The 23376-nt window shown below is 38.6% G+C and overlaps 2 protein-coding genes across 4 annotated transcripts in view; one reads left to right on the forward strand and one right to left on the reverse strand.

Moving 5' to 3' along the window:
* dnah9l (dynein, axonemal, heavy polypeptide 9 like) overlaps positions 1–16955 on the forward strand; it is a 47966-nt gene extending 31011 nt beyond the window's left edge. The window contains exons 55-85 of the mRNA XM_082190144.1: positions 378–540; positions 655–778; positions 877–1019; positions 1108–1269; positions 1823–2056; positions 2648–2794; positions 2954–3067; positions 3247–3390; positions 3717–3905; positions 4916–5017; positions 5130–5264; positions 5430–5603; positions 6660–6895; positions 7239–7361; positions 7493–7697; positions 7786–7950; positions 8619–8759; positions 8980–9150; positions 9248–9370; positions 9581–9774; positions 10446–10594; positions 10803–10930; positions 11010–11237; positions 11524–11715; positions 11928–12047; positions 14227–14469; positions 14549–14731; positions 14901–15016; positions 15427–15539; positions 16121–16261; positions 16368–16955. Coding sequence (XP_082046270.1) covers positions 378–540; positions 655–778; positions 877–1019; positions 1108–1269; positions 1823–2056; positions 2648–2794; positions 2954–3067; positions 3247–3390; positions 3717–3905; positions 4916–5017; positions 5130–5264; positions 5430–5603; positions 6660–6895; positions 7239–7361; positions 7493–7697; positions 7786–7950; positions 8619–8759; positions 8980–9150; positions 9248–9370; positions 9581–9774; positions 10446–10594; positions 10803–10930; positions 11010–11237; positions 11524–11715; positions 11928–12047; positions 14227–14469; positions 14549–14731; positions 14901–15016; positions 15427–15539; positions 16121–16261; positions 16368–16615 — 5050 coding nt within the window. The 3' untranslated portion in view covers positions 16616–16955. The remainder of the gene's footprint in view (positions 1–377; positions 541–654; positions 779–876; positions 1020–1107; positions 1270–1822; positions 2057–2647; positions 2795–2953; positions 3068–3246; positions 3391–3716; positions 3906–4915; positions 5018–5129; positions 5265–5429; positions 5604–6659; positions 6896–7238; positions 7362–7492; positions 7698–7785; positions 7951–8618; positions 8760–8979; positions 9151–9247; positions 9371–9580; positions 9775–10445; positions 10595–10802; positions 10931–11009; positions 11238–11523; positions 11716–11927; positions 12048–14226; positions 14470–14548; positions 14732–14900; positions 15017–15426; positions 15540–16120; positions 16262–16367) is intronic.
* Positions 16956–17147: 192 nt separating this feature from the next.
* The window catches only part of LOC309513756 (potassium channel, voltage gated eag related subfamily H, member 7), a 77656-nt gene continuing 71427 nt past the window's right edge, over positions 17148–23376 (reverse strand). For 2 of the 3 annotated variants that reach the window (XM_082189747.1, XM_082189746.1), the window contains 4 exons: positions 23137–23358; positions 20944–21088; positions 20612–20759; positions 17149–19730 (listed from right to left, as the gene is read on the reverse strand). In XM_082189747.1, the coding sequence (XP_082045873.1) occupies positions 19455–19730; positions 20612–20759; positions 20944–21088; positions 23137–23358 (791 nt within the window). In that variant the 3' untranslated portion in view covers positions 17149–19454. Of the gene's footprint in view, positions 19731–20611; positions 20760–20943; positions 21089–23136; positions 23359–23376 lie in introns of all 3 variants that reach the window. The other variant, XM_082189745.1, reaches the window with a different exon arrangement.

A 23376-nucleotide genomic window follows, 5' to 3' on the forward strand; every position in this document is an offset into this window, starting at 1 on the left:
ATACTCTATAGCAAATCTCGGCTGTGAGATTGTTTATGTCGTTGCAAAATGTAAATGTATTATCGCACAGCTCTATAGATAAAGTTGGATATATATTATATCCAAAATATACTTATATACTTATAAAACATACTTGGATAACTCTTTGGCTTTTATTTCCTTGCAAAAACAACAAACGTCTGGAGCTCTTTATGTAAAGTTGGATATATATATAAGTATGTCCAACTTTATCGGCATTCATACAGTATACTTGAGTAGGGCGATATATACTATATCTCATATCTTAACGGCTTGATTGCTTGTATCATCGCAAAATATAAACTATATTATCACCCAGCTCTAATCTGCATGGGTAATCTGTGTGTGTTTGTGTGCAGTTGTAGGATAAGTCGTATTCTTGAGTCTCCTATGGGTAATGCCTTGCTGATTGGAGTAGGTGGTAGTGGGAAACAGAGTCTCTGTCGGTTGGCTGCTTTTCTTAGCGTCTTGGAAGTATTTCAGATCACACTGAGAAAGGGTTATGGCATCAGCGACCTCAGGGTAACACACCCACGCACACACTGAATTTCAATGATCTCTCTTTGTTAGAAGCTTAATATGAAATATTGTGAAAAGTTTTCCCTTCTACTTCCATCCTTTGTTCTTTCTTTGTAGAGTGATATCGCTGCACTGTACATAAAGGTGGGAATGAAGAACATCGGCACAGTCTTCCTGCACACAGATGCCCAGATTCCTGATGAAAGATTCCTGGTCCTGATCAACGACATGCTAGCATCAGGTTCGCATTGGAAACTCTCACATTTTCTTCTTCCTCTCAATCCTGACAGTAGCTCTCAGTTTGTTTGTGTTTATGTATATGTGTGTGTGTGTGTGTAGGGGATATACCTGATCTCTTCAGTGAGGAAGAGGTTGATATGATCGTCACCTCTATTCGTGTGGAGTTGAGGGCGCTTGGTTTGCTGGACACACGTGAAAACTGCTGGAACTTCTTCATTGATCGTATACGCAGACAGCTCAAGGTTGGTATCCTTATTTAGAAAACTGTATCCTAAGTATATATTATGAATGAATATGTGAATGTCATGCTGCTTCTAATCTACTCTGTAGGTGGTGCTGTGTTTCTCTCCGGTTGGCTTCACTCTTCGTACACGTGCACGGAAGTTTCCGGCTCTTGTGAACTGTACCGCCATTGACTGGTTCCATCCTTGGCCCCAGCATGCACTGCTGTCTGTCAGCAGCACTTTTATACAAAATATCTCAGGCCTGGAGGTAAAAATCTAGGGACAGCGAGGGTAATGTACATAAAATAGATTAAATCATAGCTGCATCCTAATTTGCATACATCTGCACATTTAATGGACGTATTTCACCTTTGATTAATTACTTACTTTACATTAAGACACATCTTTTAAGTAATTACTTAACTGTTGTTTAGGGCCAGTACATTTTTATTTAGCAAGGATGTATTAAATTGTTCAAAAGTGACAGTAAAGACATAATGTCACAAAAGATTTGTTTATATAAATGCTATTATTTTAAACTATAATATTAAGAAATGTTTGAGCAGCAAATCAGCATATTGGATCATGTGACACTGAAGACTGGAGTAATTATGCTGAAAATTCAGATTTGCCATCACAGAAATAAATAAAAACATTTAAAACCATATTAAAATAGATTTTTTTTTTTTATTATTATATTTCACAATATTACTGTTTTTACTGAAACATGAAAACATAAAAACATTGAAAAATCATACCTATCCAAACTTTACAACAGTAGTCTAAATGCATTTACCAAGACATGCTTTTCTTTTCTGTAGCCAGAGGTGCAAGTGTCCATCAGTGACTTTATCTCGTTCGCACACACTAGTGTGAATGAAGTCAGTGTAAAGTATCAGCAGAATGAAAAACGTTTCAACTACACCACACCCAAAAGCTTCCTGGAGTTCATGAAACTTTACGGCAACCTGCTGGGGACAAAAAGAAGAGAATTGAGACAGAAGATGGAACGTCTGGAGAACGGCTTGCAGAAACTACTGAACACTGCATCACAGGTCAAACTTACATTTAAAACTACACACACGGTTTCAACAAAATCTACCAAATTGGATAAAAATGTGACCTTCTCATCCTGTGAAAGGATTTCTATTTCTTTTGGCTTAAAGGAATATTTCACTTAGAAATGAAAATTCTGTCATCATTTACTCACCCTCAAGTTGTTTCAAACCTGTATGAATTTGACACAATGAATGAACACACACAAAAAATATGTTTTGAAGAATGTTGGTAACCAGACAGTTTATGGACCCCATTGACTTCCATAGTATTTTTTTCCTACTATGGAAGTCAATGGGGTCCATCAACTGTCTGGTTACCCATATTCTTCAAAATATCTTCTTTTGTCTTCAGCAGAAATGCAGAATAAAGAAATTCATACTGGTTTGGATTGGAACAACTTGAGGGTGAGTAAATGATGACAGAATTAACAATTTTAAGTGAACTTTAACCAAGACTGATTGTGCCAGGATAATGCATCTCATTTTGGAAGCTGAAGGAGCTGCAAAAACTAAAATAAATGTATATTATCACACCATATTCTCAGTCCTAGAGCTTTAAGTTTGACATTATCTGGACCTCTCTCTCAGGTGGAGGATCTGAAGGCTAAGCTGGCCACACAGGAAGTGGAGTTGCAGCTAAGAAATACTGATACTGAAGCTCTCATCGCTAAAATTGGCCAGCAGAGTGAAAAACTCAGTCAGGAGAGGAGCGTAGCAGATGCAGAGGAGCAAAAAGTGAGACACGCACATAAAGATATTCCCACTCTAATGCACAAAATCACACGCATCACCATATTAGAATATCACATGATTCCCATCATTGTTTGTTTATATTAATAATTGCTATTGATGAGTATGTATCTGGGAAAGACATCATAATGATTGCAATATCAGGTAGAAGCAATCCAAGCAGAAGTGACCAAACAGCAGCAAGAGACTGAAGCAGATTTGTGGAAAGCAGAACCGGCTTTACAGGCAGCTAATGCAGCACTCAACACACTCAACAGGGTGTGTATTTGTGTGTGTAGTGTATGTATGTACTTGACTATAGTTTGGGGACTAACGGGTGTGCTTTGTCCTCTGTATTGAACCGTCCTCACACTCAATATCCAAATGCTTTGTTTTGATGAGCTGACTTGATTTGTTTTGTCCAGAGTAATTGTGAATGCATGTATGTGTGTGTATAGCTGAATCTAACAGAGTTGCGGACGTTTCCGAATCCTCCCGCCATCGTATCGAATGTGTCTGCAGCTGTTGTGGTGCTCCTGGCTCCTGGCGGCCGTATCCCAAAGGATCGCAGCTGGAAAGCATCTAAAGTTGTCATGAGTAAAGTGAGTGTGTGTGAAGCTGACATTTAAGATTTATTCTCATGATCATATTTGAACATTTTCTGACATTTAACTTTAGCCATCTTCTTGAAATCTGGCTTTTACCTCATATTCCATCCTTAAGCAAAAGGCTGAAATTTACTTAAATTACCAAAATCTGAGAACAAAAATTTTTAGCGAATCTTGAGTATTGAAGTTTTCAAATGACATAGTGATTGTCGAGATGTATGAATAATTTGGCAGTGAAACTACCGTATACTGTAACTCAGCAGGTTATGCAAAGAGGTAAATTGGGTAGATTTATTCCTTTTCTTTCGGTGTGTGTTTAGGTGGATGACTTCTTACAGGCGCTGGTTAATTTTGATAAAGAGCATATCCCTGAAGCCACAGTGCGTGTGATCAAAGACGAGTATCTGAGTGATCCTGAGTTCAATCCAGAGTTTGTCCGTCTGAAATCCTCTGCAGCGGCCGGTCTCTGTGCCTGGGTCATTAACATCATCCGCTTCCACGAGGTTCTGCTCACTTACACCGTCAAGCATTAATAACTATTTATAATTATCAATAATATGTAATTATAATAATAATAAAAATAAAAATAAAAATAAAAATATATATATATATATTGAAGTAGTAACTATTTACACAAAGTTCAAAAATGCAAGATTTTAAAATGAATGCATCTATGTAAATGCTTTTGCACAAACTAAGACAGAGAGTGCTGCTATTATGTAGAACTTTAGATGAACTGAATTAATGTCTTGTGTGGGATTCTCATTGAGTTTTTGTGATTGTATTGTTTACAGTGTGTTTTTTTGCTTCCCTCCTCCATGCTGTTCTGTCCAGACGTATGTGAGTAAACACTTGCTAATCTGTTCAGATCAATATGATAAAACAACATAATATTGGACACAAGAACATTTCAACGCAACCCAACAGATTATATATGACTGTTTAAACTGGTTTGATTGGAATTAATATAGAATCTGTATAAGTATATACATAACTATTCAAAGGTTTCAACATTGATGATAATAAGAAATGTTTCTTGAGCATCACATCAAAGTCAACTTTATTGTCATTTTTTGCACATTGCATGGCAATTGTTAAAAATGAAACAGTTCCAGTTCAGCATTAAGGATCATGTGACTGAAGACTGGAGTAATGGCTGCTGAAAATTCAGCTTTACCATCACAAGAATAAATTACATTTTAAAATATTTTAAAATAGAAAAGAGTTATTTTGAATTGTAATACTATTTCACAATATTACTGTTTTTACTGTACTTTTGATCAAAGAAATGTAGCCTTGGTGAAGACTTCTTTCAAAAACCCATATTGACCCAAAACTTTTGAACAGTAGAGTATGTAGTCAACTGTGATTATTATTGCATCTTCAAGTGTTTAAATGTCTGCCAATAATTCTATTTAGCCGAAGAATCATCCATCTCCAGTTCAATCCAGTGCTCTGTAAACCATTCTAACGTTCTGGTATTGTGTTTGTATGTTTAAATGTGTTTGGGTTTAATAAGGTGTTCTGCGAGGTGGAGGTGAAGAGGATGTGTCTGTCTCAGGCCAACGCTGACTTGGCTGAGGCTGCAGAAAAGTTAGAGGTTATCAGAAAGAAGCTGACCGTAAGTCTCTCTCTCGTTTGCTCTCACTCTCTCTCTCCACCACAACATCCTATCAGCATTTCACAAAAGTGCACTGTATAATGTCAAATGTGTGTGTGTGTGAAATGTGGAGGAGTTGGATGATAGTTTGGACACACTGAAAGCTGCGTTTGAAAAAGCAACCTCGGAGAAACTCCGCTGTCAGGATGAGGTGAACCACACCAACAACACCATCAAGCTGGCCAACCGCCTGGTCAAGGGTTTAGAGGTCAGAATACAATACGCTTGTTTTGTCTTTTGGACAATAGTTGTATGTTTAATTTTAATGAAAAATTCTACTATACATGTAACTTCATGGTGCATACCATATGTGCATTGCTAGTAGGGATCAATCATTTATTTAAATCTTCCACGTTTTTGTGAAATATTTCAGTCCGAAAATGTCCGCTGGGTTCACTCTGTGGCTCAGTACCGCGAGCAGGAATCCACTCTGTGTGGAGACGTTCTCCTCACTGCAGCCTTCATCTCATACGCTGGCTCATTCTCAAAGAGATACAGAGAGGAGTTACTCCATAACCTCTGGATGCCTTACCTGCGCGCCCAGAAGGTGAGTGTGGGATCGAGAAAATCAGTATTCAGGATAAACAGTTTCACAGTTATTGTCTCCATATCAAAATGAGATTGTGGTGCTAAAATGTGTATTGTTTCACCTGTTCAAGTTCAGAAACCTCAAACTGCATAGAGTACAAACCTTGTACAAGAGGACAAGCCAACACGATTATTTATTTTTGCTAATTATTATTTCATTTCAGTTAGATTTTCAGTAACTGTTGTTAGTTTTGTTTAGTTTTAGTTTTTCATTTACTTAAGTTTTCGTTCACGAAAGTAACCTTCACGGAATTGAAACATATTTATCCTTTGCATTCCATTATAAAAACCCATATCTTACACCAGGGATTCCCAAACGGTGGTTTGCAAGGAAATTCTAATGAAATGCTGAATTAAAAGAAATAAAAATATATAATAATCTACAAATATATTTCATTTAAATGTAAAGGAATAAACTACAAAAGTATTAAATGAGTGAACATGCAAAGAACAAAAAAACATGCAATAAAAAAAAATCTGAATTGTAAACTTTACGTAAAACAACAGGGTAAATAATTTATGTTGACACTTTTCTGTACCTTTACAAATTGTATGTCAGCTACCTTATGATGTTATGATTGACTAACCTGTTTGTGTTGTGAATTAGTATCCATTTTATCCGCTTTTCCACTGTCGGGCCGAATGGTTCTAAGAACGGTTTCAGTTAGACAGTAGTCAATAATTGAAGTGGATTAAAAAAGTTAAAGTTGTCCTAAGACAAGAACGGGTATTGTTCAAAATTCATGTATAACTTTGATGAAAGGTTTTGATCCACTTCAAATGTTGACTACTGTATTTCGGCTGGGCCGCTAGCACAGTTAAGAGAACAGTTTGGTCCGATGGTGGAAAAGTGAAATGTGCTTAATACATCTTGCAGGTTTGTTGTCAGGTCCATTGTAGACTGCCCTTCCCATCCTTCAATAGCAGGAGGTTATTCTATCCCTTATAAGGATAGAAGTATTAATATACAAAATAAATCTGTTATTCTCTTTCTCCATTTCCTGACGACTTTCAGGTTCCCATCCCTATGACTGAGGGCTCAGATCCCATCTCCATGTTAACCGATGGCGCTACCATTGCGAAGTGGAATAACGAGGGCTTGCCGGGTGATAAGATATCTACTCAGAACGCCACTATACTGACCAACTGTGAGCGCTGGCCGCTGCTCATTGACCCCCAGCTGCAGGGCATCAAGTGGCTCAAGAGTCGCTATGGCAACAGCCTGAAGGTCATTAACCTCAGCCAGAAGGGGTGAGCGGTTGATGAACATACCTCAGAAATTATGTCCCAAGAGGTTTCACACAATGTGAAAATAGTGACCTTATAAATATTGCATTTTTAAAATATTTTTATTTATTTATCATTATTTAGTTTTTTAGATAAAAGGTTTTCTTGTGCACAAAATGGTTATTTTCATAATCTTTTACAAAATGCAATAACTGTCTCTATGGATAAAATCAAATCCTGTCCAACATTATCTCCATATAAATAATGTTTCACTTAACAATGGAAGTAAATGCATTGCTAATGCCATTTCATGTTGTCTTCGTATTTATTTTAGTATTTATTTTTGCCTGTGTCGTTGTCGCTACAGGTATGTGGATGTGATTGAACAGGCCGTGGTCTCAGGACAGCCTGTATTGATTGAGAATCTGGAGGAGACAATTGAACCAGTTCTTGATCCACTACTGGGCCGACACACCATCAAGAAGGGCAGGTAAAGCAACACAACACAACAACACACAGCATTTCACAAAATATAATACAAAAACAGAAAAAGTGTATCAATATAGCAGTATAACAAACCGTTACCTTCCCCTCATCATGCCTCTCTCCTCCCCTCTGCAGATGTATTAAAGTGGGGGATAAGGAATGTTATTTCCATCCTGACTTCCGTCTGATTCTGCACACTAAGCTGGCAAACCCACACTATAAACCTGAGATCCAGGCCCAGACAACCCTCATCAACTTTACCGTCACACGGGACGGGCTCGAGGACCAGCTTCTCGCGGAGGTGGTCGACCTGGAGAGACCGGACCTCGAACATCTCAAGGTGTGTGTGTGTGTGTGGGCTTGTTTAATCAGACCTGGACACGCTTTTGAGTGAAGTGTTACTGATAGTGATCTTTGTGTATCTGCAGTCAGAGCTGACTAAACAACAGAACACATTTAAAATCGAGTTAAAGCAGCTCGAGGATGAGTTACTGACACGTCTCTCCGCGGCTGAGAATAACTTCCTGGGAGACAACGTTCTGGTCGAGAAACTCGAGAGCACTAAACACACAGCTGCCGAGATTGAGATGAAGGTTTGTGTATTTTCATCCGTTTTTCCTGACAAAAGATTTCTCCTTCCTGCCTCGCTGCTGTAGTCATGTTGGATCCTTAGAGTTTGATCGAATCTGCTGACATTTTGGCATTTTCTGCACTGGTTTTGTGGGAATTGATTACACTACCATTCAAAAGTTTGTGGTCAATAATATTTCTTTCTTTTATTTAAGAAGTATGTATTAAATTGATCAAAAGTATCAGTAAATACTTGTACATTTTTACAAAATTATAATAATTCTATTTTAAATAAATGCTTATCTTTTGAACTTTTAATTCATCAGAAAAATCCTGAAAGAAGTATGATTTTAACATTGAGCACAAAATGATTTTTTCACTGAAGACTGGAATTTGCCATCACATAAACGTGATGTTTATTTATGTGTAATATAGAGAACTTTGTGAGTATTAGACATGTCAATTCTGTGGTCACAGATTGGCCCAAACAAAGTATTGTATAATGTAGCTTAATTTTGAACAGTCTTCATGTTGGGAGCATTGCTAGGCTCTCTGAGGTTTAGGACTGAGCTATTGTTGGTTTTTAACCACATTCCCTAGAGAACATTAGACGAGCCAGAGATTTCGAGTTTTCTTTTTAGTTGGCATATGTTGTTTCTTCTCGGTCTGATTCTGCTTTTGCGTTGTGTAGGTGTTGGAGGCGAAGGTTAATGAGGTGAAGATTAATGAGGCTCGTGAACACTACCGGGCCGTGGCTGTCAGAGCATCCCTGCTCTACTTCATCATCAATGACCTTAACAAGATCAACCCCATGTACCAGTTCTCCCTCAAGGTCTGGCCTTGTTTGTATGTGTCTGTGTATGCATTCTGTAAGACAGGTGTTCGGGTCTTCCTGGAAATATTTCTGTGTAATTTATGCGCCATTATCGTCACCAGAAAGTCCCAGCCCCAACTCAACTCGGCTGAGATAGTGTTGCTGTGTTGGGTTTTGTGTGATGCTCAGTCTCGCAACTTTCAGGGAAATCACTTTGCATGTTCTCTTCGTTCTGCAGGCATTTAACGTTGTGTTCCACAAGGCAGTGCAGAATGCAGATGCCTCTTCAGATGTAAAGACCCGTGTAAACACACTGATTGATTGTATCACCTTCTCCACGTTTAATTACATCAACAGAGGCTTGTTTGAGAGGGACAAGCTCACCTTCGCAGCACAGCTTACATTTCAGGTAATGCAGTCTGGGTAAAACACACACACATAATGGATGGGTGAGTTTTTGTTTTGTTTGTCCTGACACATACTTTTGTGACTTTTGTGTGTATCAGTTGTTGTTAATGAGTAAAGAGGTGGATCCTCGGGAGCTGGACTTTTTGCTGCGCTTCAACATTGATCATAGTTATGTCAGCCCAGTCGACTTCCTTTCCAACTCCGCCTGGAGTGCTGTTAAAGTAAGCACAAACTTAGAAACACACACACACACACACACACACACGCTCAAGGAGGTGACAATTATCACCTGCAACACTCCTGAGGCCTGGACGTGGAAAAGTGCTTAGTGAGGTTTCAAGCAGACGTAAACACTTTTCCTTGTGGCAGAGAGTCGGAGCACTGCAGGTATTTGAATTTTTTTATTATTTTACCCTGGTGTCTTCCTGCAGACAATGAGCTTCACCGATGAGTTTCGCGGTCTGGACCGGGACATCGAGGGTTCACCCAAACGCTGGAAGAAAGTTGTGGAGTCAGAGTGTCCAGAGAAAGAGAAACTCCCCCAGGAATGGAAAAGCAAGAGTTCGCTCCAGAAACTCATCCTTATGAGGGCTCTCCGACCCGACCGGATGACGTACGCTGTCCGGTAAGTCTATGAGGTGTAGTATGTGTTTATTAAAAACAGAATCAATTATGTCGTTTGAAGCCAATGAGATTTTCGCTCATGTTCGGAACACAAATGGTGATAAATATTCTCTTATCCGTTTTGTCCATCCATTGAAAGTCCACGAAACTGACATTTTCACACATTATGAAGTACAAAAAGACATGGTTAAAGTAATCCATATGAATCAAACGTGTGTCATGTTATGTGACCATATTTGATGAGGTCTATGTGCATTAATCAATGTTTATATGTGAATAAAAGCCTAAATAAAATCTGTTCATCATATAAAGCAGTCGTGTCTTTTCAGAACACCTGGATTAATATGGACTGTGGATTACTTTTACGATGTCTTCATGTCATTTTTGAAGCTTAAAAATGTTGGTTGCACAGGAAAGGAATAGAGAGTATTAAAAATATCATCATTTATTTTTTCGAAGATGAAGTTTGGAACGACATGAGGGAGAGTAAATGATGACAGAATTTCATTTTTGGATGGACTAACCGGTTAATCATCACACTAAATAAAGTTTTAATATTTAAAAATGCAATAGGTTTAGGGGTGGAGTTAAGATAAGCTTAGAATAAAAACAATAAAAGTCAATGGAAAGTCCCCATCAAGAAAACAAAAACATAGGTGTGTGTGTGTGTAGGAACTTTGTGGAAGAGAAACTAGGTGTGCAGTACACCGAGAGCAGGAAGATGGAGTTTGCACGATCATTCAAAGAGTGCGGTCCTGCTTCCCCTGTATTCTTCATCCTGTCCCCTGGAGTGGACCCTCTAAAAGATGTCGAGTCTCTGGGTAAAAATACATACTGGCTCCTCTTTTATCTCATGCATGAATCTTTAACGTTTAGCTTGTCAAAGAGAGTGTGCCATCATCTTGACTGTGGTACTGCATCATGACCCTGCACTGGTTCAGAAAACATTAGATTTGAATACGATATGCCTAAAAACAGTGTTTGAAATGACATTGTGAAGAAAGCCTGTGTATTTCTGTGCACGTTTAGGCAAGAAGCTGGGTTTCACAATAGATCTGGGGAAGCTCCATAATGTGTCTCTAGGACAGGGCCAGGAATCTGTGGCTGAACTTGCCATGGAAAAGGCCTCTAGAGAGGGCCACTGGGTCATTTTACAGGTGTGTCTTTTGATCTGTATACTGTATATTTCTGTTGTTTTATGCATATAGCTTATGCAAATGCATGCATTTCTTCTAGAACATTCACCTGGTGGCAAAGTGGCTGGGAAGTCTTGAGAAGCTTCTCGAATGTTGCTGTGAGAACAGTCACCAAGACTACAGAGTGTTCATGAGTGCAGAACCCTCTCCCACTCCACAGGAACACATCATTCCACAGGGAATTCTGGAAAATTCCATAAAAATCACTAACGAGCCACCCACAGGCATGCTGGCCAACCTACATGCTGCTCTGGACAACTTTGATCAGGTTAAACCAAATGAACTCAAGTCGTGATGACATTTCTTTGTTTTGATCATGCTGTGCTGGTGGCTCCACCCACACCAAAATCCTGCTTAAATAGCTGTATATTAAACATCAAATATGTTTTGATAGGCTGTGACGAACAAAGGAACACAATTTTGTAAGGCTTCAGACTTGTTAAGGATGAGATGTAACACAAAATCTTTGCTCGTGTATGATTAAGTCAAATGAGAACATTGCATTACAGGAACTCTTTTGGTTACATGCCCGTTTGTTTGTGTTGTGAATGCAGGACATTCTGGACCAGTGTTCCCGTGAGCAGGAGTTTAAGACCATCCTGTTCTCGCTGTGTTATTTTCACGCTTGTGTGGCTGAAAGGAGGAAATTTGGGCCACAGGGCTGGAACAGGAAGTACCCTTTTAACACAGGGGATCTCACCATATCAGTGAATGTGCTCTACAACTACCTAGAAGCCAACTCACAGGTGTGTAATTCACAGACAACCACATTAACCATCTCCAGAGGCCTCACTAGAAACATTGTGATCTATAATTAAAATGTAACCGTAATGTATTATTCCATTTGTTGGTAACTGATATAAACATGGAAATCATTTTGGAAGAGCTACTAATTCTGCTGATATGGTGAGAGAGTGTATGTAATACTGAGCCATGTAAACAAACCTGTGTTGCACAGGTACCATGGGAAGACCTTCGTTACCTGTTTGGTGAGATCATGTATGGAGGTCACATTACTGATGACTGGGACAGGAGACTGTGCAGAACTTACCTGGAAGAATACATGCAACCTAATCAGGTACACGCACGCACGCACGCGCACACGCACACGCAAACACACTGCACAAACACACTGCACAAACACACTGACTGCACAAACACACTGACTGCACAAACACACTGACTGCACAAACACACTGACTGCACAAACACACTGACTGCACAAACACACTGACTGCACAAACACAATGAGTGCACAAACACACTGCACAAACACACTGCCTGCACAAACACAATGACTGCACAAACACACTGCACAAACACACTGCCTGCACAAACACACTGCACAAACACACTGCCTGCACAAACACAATGACTGCACAAACACACTGCACAAACACACTGCCTGCACAAACACACTGCACAAACACACTGCCTGCACAAACACAATGACTGCACAAACACAATGACTGCACAAACACAATGACTGCACAAACACAATGACTGCACAAACACACTGCACAAACACACTGCACAAACACACTGCACAAACACACTGACTGCACAAACACACTGACTGCACAAACACACTGACTGCACAAACACACTGACTGCACAAACACACTGACTGCACAAACACACTGACTGCACAAACACACTGACTGCACAAACACACTGACTGCACAAACACACTGACTGCACAAACACACTGACTGCACAAACACACTGACTGCACAAACACACTGCACAAACACAATGACTGCACAAACACAATGACTGCACAAACACAATGACTGCACAAACACAATGACTGCACAAACACAATGACTGCACAAACACACTGCACAAACACACTGACTGCACAAACACACTGACTGCACAAACACACTGACTGCACAAACACACTGACTGCACAAACACACTGACTGCACAAACACAATGACTGCACAAACACAATGACTGCACAAACACAATGACTGCACAAACACACTGACTGCACAAACACACTGACTGCACAAACACACTGACTGCACAAACACAATGACTGCACAAACACACTGCACAAACACACTGCACAAACACAATGACTGCACAAACACACTGACTGCACAAACACACTGCACAAACACAATGACTGCACAAACACACTGCACAAACACAATGACTGCACAAACACACTGACTGCACAAACACACTGCACAAACACAATGACTGCACAAACACACTGACTGCACAAACACACTGCACAAACACAATGACTGCACAAACACACTGCACAAACACACTGACTGCACAAACACACTGCACAAACACACTGACTGCACAAACACACTGCACAAACACAATGAATGCACAAACACTCAACAAAGTGTACCAAGACTGTGGTAAAATACAAGTCAGCGTGGTAATATTTTATTTGATTGATCAGTCCAGAAGATTTATCAGCTGATGTGGGATATTTAGTTGTGGACTTGATGCACTTAATTTGATTTATATTAAATTAGTGTTATATAATAGCAAAAATATGATTTCAAAGAATCACATAGAATTACATTCAAGTATATTTACAAAAGATTGTTTATCTATCTTTTATAATGCACATAATAATGTTGTGATGCTTCAATCCACTTCTAGCATTTAAAATGATTGATCTTAGTTTTTTAGTGGGGATGGATGGACAATTTATACTGAATCAAATTGGTTATCGGCCATTATTTCAAAAAAAAAAATTTTTAATTGAAAAATATACGTTCATATGCATTTGCCATATGTGCATTAACTAATATTAAGTAACAATGAGCACATTTATTACAGTATTTATAAATCTTCGTTAACATGAGTTAATAAAAATACATCTGTTCTTTTGTTAGTCCATGTAAGCTCAGGTCCATTAAACAATATTAACAGATAAAACCTTTGGTTCTACTAATGCATTGGTAAATGTTGAAAATAACATGAACTATGATTAATACATAATACTTAATAATACTTTAATACTTTAGAATTATTTTTCAGTGTTAGCTCATGTTAACTAATGTAGTTAACTAATGTGGTTAACTAATGTTAACACATGGAACCTTATTGTAAAGTATTACTATTGAATTTTAATATCTTCCATTTATTGGCCAAAACATGAAAATAATAATCGGTTTATTTGTATTGGATAATTTGATTTTCAATATTGGTTGATCCCAAATATTTTGGCTCTTGATAAATATTTCGTCTTACAAACACAAACTAACTCATTATCCTTTCAGTTCGACAGGAAGTTGTCACTGGCCCCAGGATTAGTTGTGCCTTCTAACTTGGATTACCAAGGCTATCATGCGTACATAGATGAGATGCTGCCCCACGAAAGCCCAGTGCATTATGGGCTTCATCCAAACGCTGAGATTGAGTTTCTTACGGTGACGTCAGACAGCCTCTTCCACACTCTTCTGGAGCTGCAGTACAGAGACTCCAACATGGGTGAAGGAGCCTCACAGACCACTGAAGAGAAGGTCTGGTTCTGAGCTTTTGAAAGATCATTGGTTGTGGGGACGGACAGCTTTCTAAAGGTTTAAGCCATTGCTGTTTCAGGTGAAGACAATCTTGGATGACATCCTGGAGAAGCTACCAGAAGAGTACAACATGTCTGACATCACGTCCAAAACAGCCGAACGCTCGCCCTACATTCTGGTGTGTTTCCAGGAGTGTGAGCGTATGAACATGCTCCTCAATGAAATCAGACGCTCGCTCAAAGAGCTGGACCTGGGGCTGAAGGTGTGCTGTTATTGGAATTTTCTTCTGTGCCAGTTTATTATCGATTGATTTCAGATTAATGAACTCTGCTTGGTCACAGTCTCTTCTTGTTTAAGACTTTAGGCACATGCTTGTGAGGCCAGGCTTTTGACTATTAGCGTAAACCTTATTTTCTTCTTTTCTCTGGCAGGGAGAGCTGGCAATTTCATCCGAGATGGAGCAGATACAGACAGCTTTGTTTTTTGATAATGTTCCCGATACCTGGACCAGACTGGCCTACCCCTCTATATACAGCCTCGGACAGTGGTAAGCAGTATCATTGATATGCTATTATATTTTTTTTAATTAATGTTTTTAATTTGATTTATTTTTATATTTTCTGTCTTCATTTTAATTTTAGTTATTTTAGTATTTTCTGGTTTCATTTTTAGTTAAAGTTTTAATATATTTGTTGTGTGCTTTTGTACTTTTTTTAGTACCTCAACTTAAACTAAAATGAGAAATGTTGTCTTGGCAATTAGCTGAAATAAAATATTCTTAGGATATTATGAGAGTTTATGTTGTATTGTAGGTATTATGTAGATATTATATTTTAGCTGGGCAACTCACTAAGTTTTGGAACTATATAACCGTTGTATGGTTTTATGATACCTGTATATGTGATGTCTGTGTGTGTGTGTGTGTGTGTGTGTGTGTGTGTGTGTCCGTCCAATCAGGTACAATGACGTGTTACTGCGCTGTAGAGAGTTAGATAGTTGGACTCATGATCTCTCTCTGCCTAGTGTGGTCTGGATCTCTGGTTTATTTAACCCTCAGTCGTTTCTAACAGGTGCAGTAAAACACAGACAAGCGCATATATAAAGAATTAGAACAATTATAAATATACACAACCGTTCAAATGTTTGGGGTTGGTGTGATTTAAAAAATATATATATATATATTTTTTTTTTTTTTAGGTCTCTTATGCATATTTATTTGATATGTATTTCTATTTTTATATATATTTTAAAATGTATTCCTGTCATGGCAAAGCTGAATTTTTTGCAATAATTACTCCAGTGTCACATAATCCTTCAGAAATCATTCTAATATGCTGATTTGGTGATCAAGTATCATTTCTTATTATTGTCAATGTTAGAAAAACAGTTGTGCTGCTTAATATTTTTGAGGAAACCATGATACTTTTTTGGGGGATTCTTTGATTAATAGAAAGTTCAAAAGCATTTATATGAAATAGAAATATTGTGTAACATTGTTTCTTTACTGTCACTTTAGATCAATTTAATGACATTTCTTCCGACACCCCCCACCCCAAACCTTTGAACAGCAGTGCAAGACATTTCCTTCAGAGGACCTATTTACAATTTTACATTCATTCATTTGCATCACACACACTTTATGTCTTTGAAGCTGTGATGCAGAGTTTGGCACGCAAGAACGAATGGCCGCTGGACAAGATGAATTTGACGGTGGATGTGACCAAGAAGTTTAAAGAGGAGTTTAACCAGCCGGCCAGAGAGGGAGCCTACATCTATGGCCTTTACATGGAGGGTCTGTATCATCCATCTAAATACAACAGTTTTAGCCAATCACAGGGCATTTCCATCAGTCAATCAAAATGCTCATTTGATTCTAAAGTCAGTGTTTGTGACTGCAGGTGCACGCTGGGATATTCAGGGTGGGACAATCACAGAAGCCCGCCTGAAGGAACTGACTCCCAGCATGCCTGTTATAGCTGTTCGAGCCATCCCGAACGACCGCCAGGAGACGCGCAATACCTACGAATGCCCCGTCTATAAAACCAAACTACGTGCTAACACGTATATCTGGACCTTCAGCCTTAAGACCAGAGAGAGGCCAGCAAAATGGGTTCTTGCAGGGGTCGCTCTGCTGCTTAGTGTGTGATGCTGAGAAACACAGGAAAAAGGTCACCTGGGCTTTCTTACTCTACAGTGTGCATTAGTTGGACTGTAACACTTTAAACTGTTTTTAGCCTGATTTGAGCTATAAAAGCAAAATATATTATATTGTTGTCATTTACATACAGTGGGATGCAAACCTCCAAGACTTACTGTATGGAAACCTGGAAATATTTTTTTTAGGATTTTGAAAAAAAGTTAATCAAAGTTATGATGTATATGAATTAGAAATATGAAATACATTTTTTTATGTAAATTAATAATGCAAAACAGGAGAAATGTAATAGTGGTCTCATACTTTTGGACCAAACTATTAACATTTAGATTTGGCAGTCGTTTTTTTTCCGCCAATTATATACAATTCTGTGTGTCTCTGGAAAGTTACCAAGATGGCCACAGCATGTACAGACTTGCTTCAAAAGGATTTTGCAGATGGAAGTGCAAACAAAGTGTCTTGTTTAGGTTTTCCACAGGTTCTTAGAGCAATAAAGTGCTTTTTCCATAAACGATCTTGTGCAACATTGTAAATTAAGCATTCTGTCCTTTATTAATTCACAGAGTTGTGCATTAACTCTTGTAATATTCACAATATACAGCATAAATATAATACATAGCAATATACCCAAGGAAGAAAACATTCTAACCTGCTGTTATGTGTTGCATTGTATAAAATACAGTGTCAAACATTTAAAAAAAAATGCATAAAAACAATTTTGTGAACCGCACTAGTTTTAAAAAGTGACACTGTACAAGATGTTTAAAGAGTTTGTGCAAAAGATCGCAATAATATCGTATCCTTCTCTTGCTCTCTTCCCGCACTGGCACGTGTCCTCGTCCCAGAAACACCCCTACGGCAAACCCACTCCGGCCAACTTACTAAAACACGAGACATGACTTGGACCATCTCACAGGAAACTGTTAGGTCAGTGCATGCTGTGATCACAGCGGTCACACGAGCCAGTGATGATGACGGCCAACCACATATCTGTGTGATGAAAGATGAGGATTTAGAGCCTCTTTCGCATACGATATGTCATGATGCTCCGCCTCCAGATTTCAGCCAACCAATCAGATTCATCCATTCATGCAGAAGCTCTAAATCTGGTGGCCCTATGAGCAAATTACTAAACATGCATACATTTTTTCTGCTTTTTCTGTTTTAGCAGACACTAGGAAGACGGTGTGCTTCAATGCATCTCATTAAATGTGGATTAAGTGATTACGTCTACTAACTAACTTTGGTTAAACATGCAGTCCTCCTACACATGAACTCCCTGTCATGTTACACTGCAAGACTAAAAGTGTGCGTTTAATAGGTTCTGTTAACGTAGATCTATCTTCTGGAAGGCCAGGGATGACTGCTGCTACAAAAGCTAGTGTTTTCTCCTGCAGATCGCGTTATCCAGATATATTTCTACAGATACAAATTAAACTATAACACTGCTACAGCTCTAGAATGTAAGAACCTTCTAAAATGAATCCATAAACTGCATAAAGGAATGAGGGACAAAAAGCATGTATAACACAAAAGGCTTTCCACAGGGCCAGTTGTAGGCCCAATCACAATTCTGTCTTACCTCTTCCCCTTAGTTTTGCACATTCACGTGAGAGTGCAAAACTAAGGGAAAGGGGTAAAGACATTGAATTAGCACTGCATATAACCATGGGAAATGAAGTGTTAACCTTGCTTTAAGAGTGCTAGAATCCAAAGGTGAGATTTTTTAGCAACAGAATTAGCTAATCATAAACTGCCTCAGTGCTTACCTTATTAAATATTCATAAGCTTTTCTCAAACCGCAAAGACCAGAGCGGATCTATGTGGCGACATTTCCTCAGATGGACAAGCAGTTATTAAAACAGGTTGTGAGCTGCATTTGTGAATGCCTATTTATGGGGTAAATGAGATTGATAGCAAACCCAGGATTAAGAATGACCCCTAAAGTGTTAACTGTTTCTGGGAAGATACAGCACTCATCTGTGGTTTGAATTACCCACCATGAGGGCCATAGAATGGTCACACTCACTTGGACCAAAAAGGTTTAGTCAAATTCAATACTGAGACATGATGTTGCAATACTGACAATGCTAAAATGTTACGTTGGCTCTGAAGGGACAGTGTGTCGTTGTTAAATGTAACGGTGCAGTGGAAATCTGATATGGGTAGAATAATGTGATATTTTGAGATGATGACAACAGTTTTCATGATGAGGCTTTGCTTTGCAGAGTTCAGTTCAAGTAAAGATTCTTCCTGAATACCAGGAAATTCATAGTTAAATACATGTAATTCTCAAATAGGTAATGTAAGAACAAAAAAAAAAACGAGCTCACGTCACCAATTTAGCAATGCAAGTGTTTTAAGAAACATGCAAAAAAAAAAAAAAAAAAAACCTGCATTTTTTATCCCCCTAGCATGCATCTTTCTCTCATTAACATGGTTGTATGTCCAGTATGTTACTTCCTGAAAAGCACTCTATGTATTTACAAAATGAACAACCTTCAAACTGATTCATTCTGCATTAATGTATCTGCTCAACTGCTTTTGTTTTCAACTACAGCATTTTTAAGGTAACTATTAGGGACATGGAAGGTTGTTTTAAGCTCTTTGCATACGACTCTTGGTTTGGTGTTCTCTACCCTGAGTCTAGCTGTAGAAGGGAGGAGACTGAGCTTACTGTAGTGTTTGTTCTCTATATGCATAGTTACATGAAAGCATACAGGAGTGAGATTCCTCTATGAGGCATTCTTATTCACAATTCAGCTTATTAGAACTTAACCTAGTTGTTATTGGACTCTGCTTCATTACCATCAAAACCTTTGACCTTATGTTACTGCCCTGGAAGCCCAGGATCAGAGGAGGGCCTGTGGAGACCCGGCGTCAATCCGCCTCCGGGTGACGAATCTGGGAGAGACGCTTGTCTGGCTGACATCTGGAAAGATCTTGGCTGCTGTGATGCAGAGAGCTCCTTTTCCAATGGTTTCAGTCCCAGGCCTGCCTCCCACTCTGGGTCTGTCACAAATGGAGTCGCCGTGCTGACATCAGAGGTCATCTCCATGGTAACGGCAGGCGTGGAGTCTTTGCAGACGTTCTCTAGATCAGGACTCTGCAAAGAAGAAAACACATTAAACGCTGCCGTTTCTGCCGTTCGAATGCAGTATGCTAGTATGCTACTGCAAATTCAACCAAAATCAACAGCAATCTGAGCAAATACACTGCAAAACAAGCCTGGCCAACATAGTCTCCAAAAGCACAGACATAAAATATTTGTATTTTTTTATTTTGTCAAAATGAAAATATTAATTACAATTAGTAAATGTAAAAGATATTTCAATTAAATTTGTATTTTGATTTAAATTTTTTTTTGTTTCATTTATCTATTTTGTAAAGTCATATTTTTGTTGTAATATCCACCTTATTTTTCACGTAGGAGCCAATGCGGTAATTTGTAAATTTAATGTGTCTGGCTTCCGGTGTCTTCTGCTTCCGGTTATTTTTAGCTGTACAGAACATCTCATTATGCTGCCTGATATTGCAAACTGGTATTTCTTACCAAATTATTTTGATGTACTATAATTATAAACACATTGGTTTGTAGCGTTTACTGGACTCTACTGGTTATTCTTCTAGATATTTACCTATAGCGGCTAAAGAACCGCAAGTCTTGAGCATTTACTGAAAACACCTTACTTCCACTTTTTTACAGTGTAAATTGTATTAAAACCAGTTTGGGTCAGTTTGATTCTTCAATCATAATTCTTAATTGTAATATAGTATTATGGAACCCACAACAATTAAAAAAAGATGACAAATGTAAGGAAATGTCCCCATATTTCATTTTAGGAATCTGGTCACCTTGCTGTAAGTGTGTTTTCAGTGATTGTAAAGCAGTTGCTAGGGTGTTTTTATTGGTTGCTGGGGTTCTCTGAGTGTATAACGTGCTGTATCAACGCTAGCTTTCCATTGTGAACACAGCCTGTGTGTTACCCGTGTCTGCATGGCGGTGACAGGCTGCACAGGTTTGTGGTACTCTGGGCTGACGGCCACAGTGCTGTACGCTGGAGGTCCCAAAGCGCTCTGCCTCTGGAGCAACTGTAAAATAGCCTGGATGTCTGAAGTCATCTGTGCTTCCAGCCTACACAAACACACACAAACATATTGACGCAGAAGTACAATACCGTCTGTGACCAGCAGATGGTGGTAGGCACCATTCTATCAAAAGCACAAAATGTTCTGGATGTTAAAGTTGATGTTTCAACATGTTTTCTCTTTATGTACTCTTTCATGTGACCTACTTTAACTCCATTTCTCTCTCTCACCTATTCAGGTGTTCCTGTAGTAGATCCAGTCTTTGCTCCATTTCACCGAATGTGATGTCACTTTCAGAGTCGTCTCCTCCTTCTCTGTCCCGAGATTTCGCTGAGTCATCTGCATTCCCACAAGGCCATTCTTCAACACGAACATCTAGAGAAACACAAGTCCCAGTGCAGTTAATCACAGACACACACACAACATGCCAGATGCACACAAACTTAATGCATCATGCACACATATGTAAGGTCAACGTGCTTGTATGTCAATTGTACTGCACACACACACAGAGATTACATACACACTATAATAAAACATACGGCACTCCAACAAGTCAAATTATACATCACACACACACATACACAAACATGTACGTCATTAATAATCTCCAGACTGCACCAGTGTCCCTTAATATAACAGAAGCAATACCCAGAAGCCATAAGAATGTGTTTGCCTCAAGATATTACACCAAGCTCAGTCTAATCATGAGCTCTAGGGCCGTTTTGTAATATTTAGAGAGCAGGAAGAAGAATGAGAGAAGAATAGAGAGGAAAGCTCCCTGGCTGTGTAATTATATCAGCAGTCATTAGCTGTGTCCCAATTCAGAGGCTGCATCCTTCAAAGGACTTGGACTCAAAGGCCACGCCTTCCAAGACCGCGAAGGTCGGACCAAGTGTTGTTAAATGGGATGGATGGTTATTGTCGCCTAGCAACTGTGACAGCTGCCGTTGATGAGCGGCAGAAACGTTTGTACTGGATTTTTTTGAAAGTTACATTCAACGGTCTGAAAACAAAACAGGTTTCAAAACCTGTCTAAATATTTTCACCATGGTCCAATTCTGTAGATAATAAAGAGTATAAAATATATATAAATCACATCTTTGTAAAATTTAAGACAACATTTAAACTGCTTTAAAGTTTTAATTTTTATATTTGTATCATTAGATATTCGTTAAGTTAAAACCCAATACTTACATTAAAAAAATTTGATCCACCAATCTCTCTCAAAAAACTCTTGTTGTCACCAGCGCGCAATGAATTCTGGGCAAGGGTAGGCTGCGAAGGATAGTGATGGGCGATTTCGAAACAGTGCCTCATGAAGCTTCGAAACCTTTATGAATCTTTTGTTTCGAATCAGTAGTTTGGAGCATGTATCAAAGTTCCAAAGGCACGTGATTTCATGTCATAACTGTTTCGAAACATTTTGGAAATTTCAGTGGTTCACTGCTGGCGGACAATTCACTAAGATCGCCCCCTAGTGACAAACCATTAAATAAGTGCCTATGGGGTTTACCTGATTTCTGATCAGTTTTATACATTTGTACATGTTTTAATTAGACATAAGTTTAATTAAAAAGGAATAATAGTAGTTAATAGTCTCTTATTGGCCTGTTAATTTTTTTTATAAAAAAAACACATATTACACATATACTTGATATTTAATCTTATTAGATGATTAGTCAATTGCATTTTTGATATATTTTATTTTCAATAAAACAAATGCAATGGGTTTGTAAAAGGTGTTTTTATGCACGTTTGGCCTGAGTTTTTGTTGCATTTCCACTGATCTGACCAGTAGGGGAGTCATCAGTCATCAGTGTGTGGTGTTTCGAACGCTTCGAAACAGTTCGAATCAATTGGTTCAATTTATTCGAAGCTTTGAAAAGCTTAATTTTTCCACATCACTAGCGAAGGATCCATCTGTTGTATCCTTCATTTGAGGCCGCATTTAAATAAGCCTTCGAATCGAGACAGCCTTCGTCACACGCGGTGACACAATCGGCCTTCGAAGGATGCAGCTACTGTTCACACATTACAAAAGCTCTTCTTTACAGTAAAGAGTCTCAGTAAAACTGCAGCACTTGTTTGAGTCATTGTTTTCTTCAAGTTATTTATGAATTCAATTTATGTACTCAGTCTTAATTTTTTTTTGCCAATACTTTTTATAGCGCTGGTGTATACAATGTATTATTTATATAGGCTTCATGGAAAGGGTTGTTAATACAATTACAGCATTCCAAATTTTTTATATTGTATACTATATTATATTCATATTGTAACTGTTTAGAAATGAATAGATTAATTTAAAAATGTATTACAGAGCATTATAAACATCTTGATACAGTATGCCTCCAACCACTTAGTTTTCTTTTATTACAGTAGGACACCCTTATGAATGAGTATGTTAATGTATGTTATACCTTTATGAAACAGATTGTTTTCAACACAATCTTTACTGTATGTGTCATGGATGGTGTTCAGGTTGTAAGGAAGGGATTGACCCAAACTCAAAGGCCTCGTTGTCACTTCCTCACGGTCCTCTTCCTCCTCCTCCTCCTCCTCCTCCTCCCTTCCCGGCAACATGTGAACCTCTCGATCTCTTCCCCTTTCCTGGTCTGTCCCGCTCTGTCTGCTTGGAGAACCTGAGGGAACACAACGTC

The sequence above is a fragment of the Leuciscus leuciscus genome, assembly GCF_965113295.1.
Source record: "Leuciscus leuciscus genome assembly, chromosome: 14".
NCBI lineage: Eukaryota > Metazoa > Chordata > Actinopteri > Cypriniformes > Leuciscidae > Leuciscus > Leuciscus leuciscus.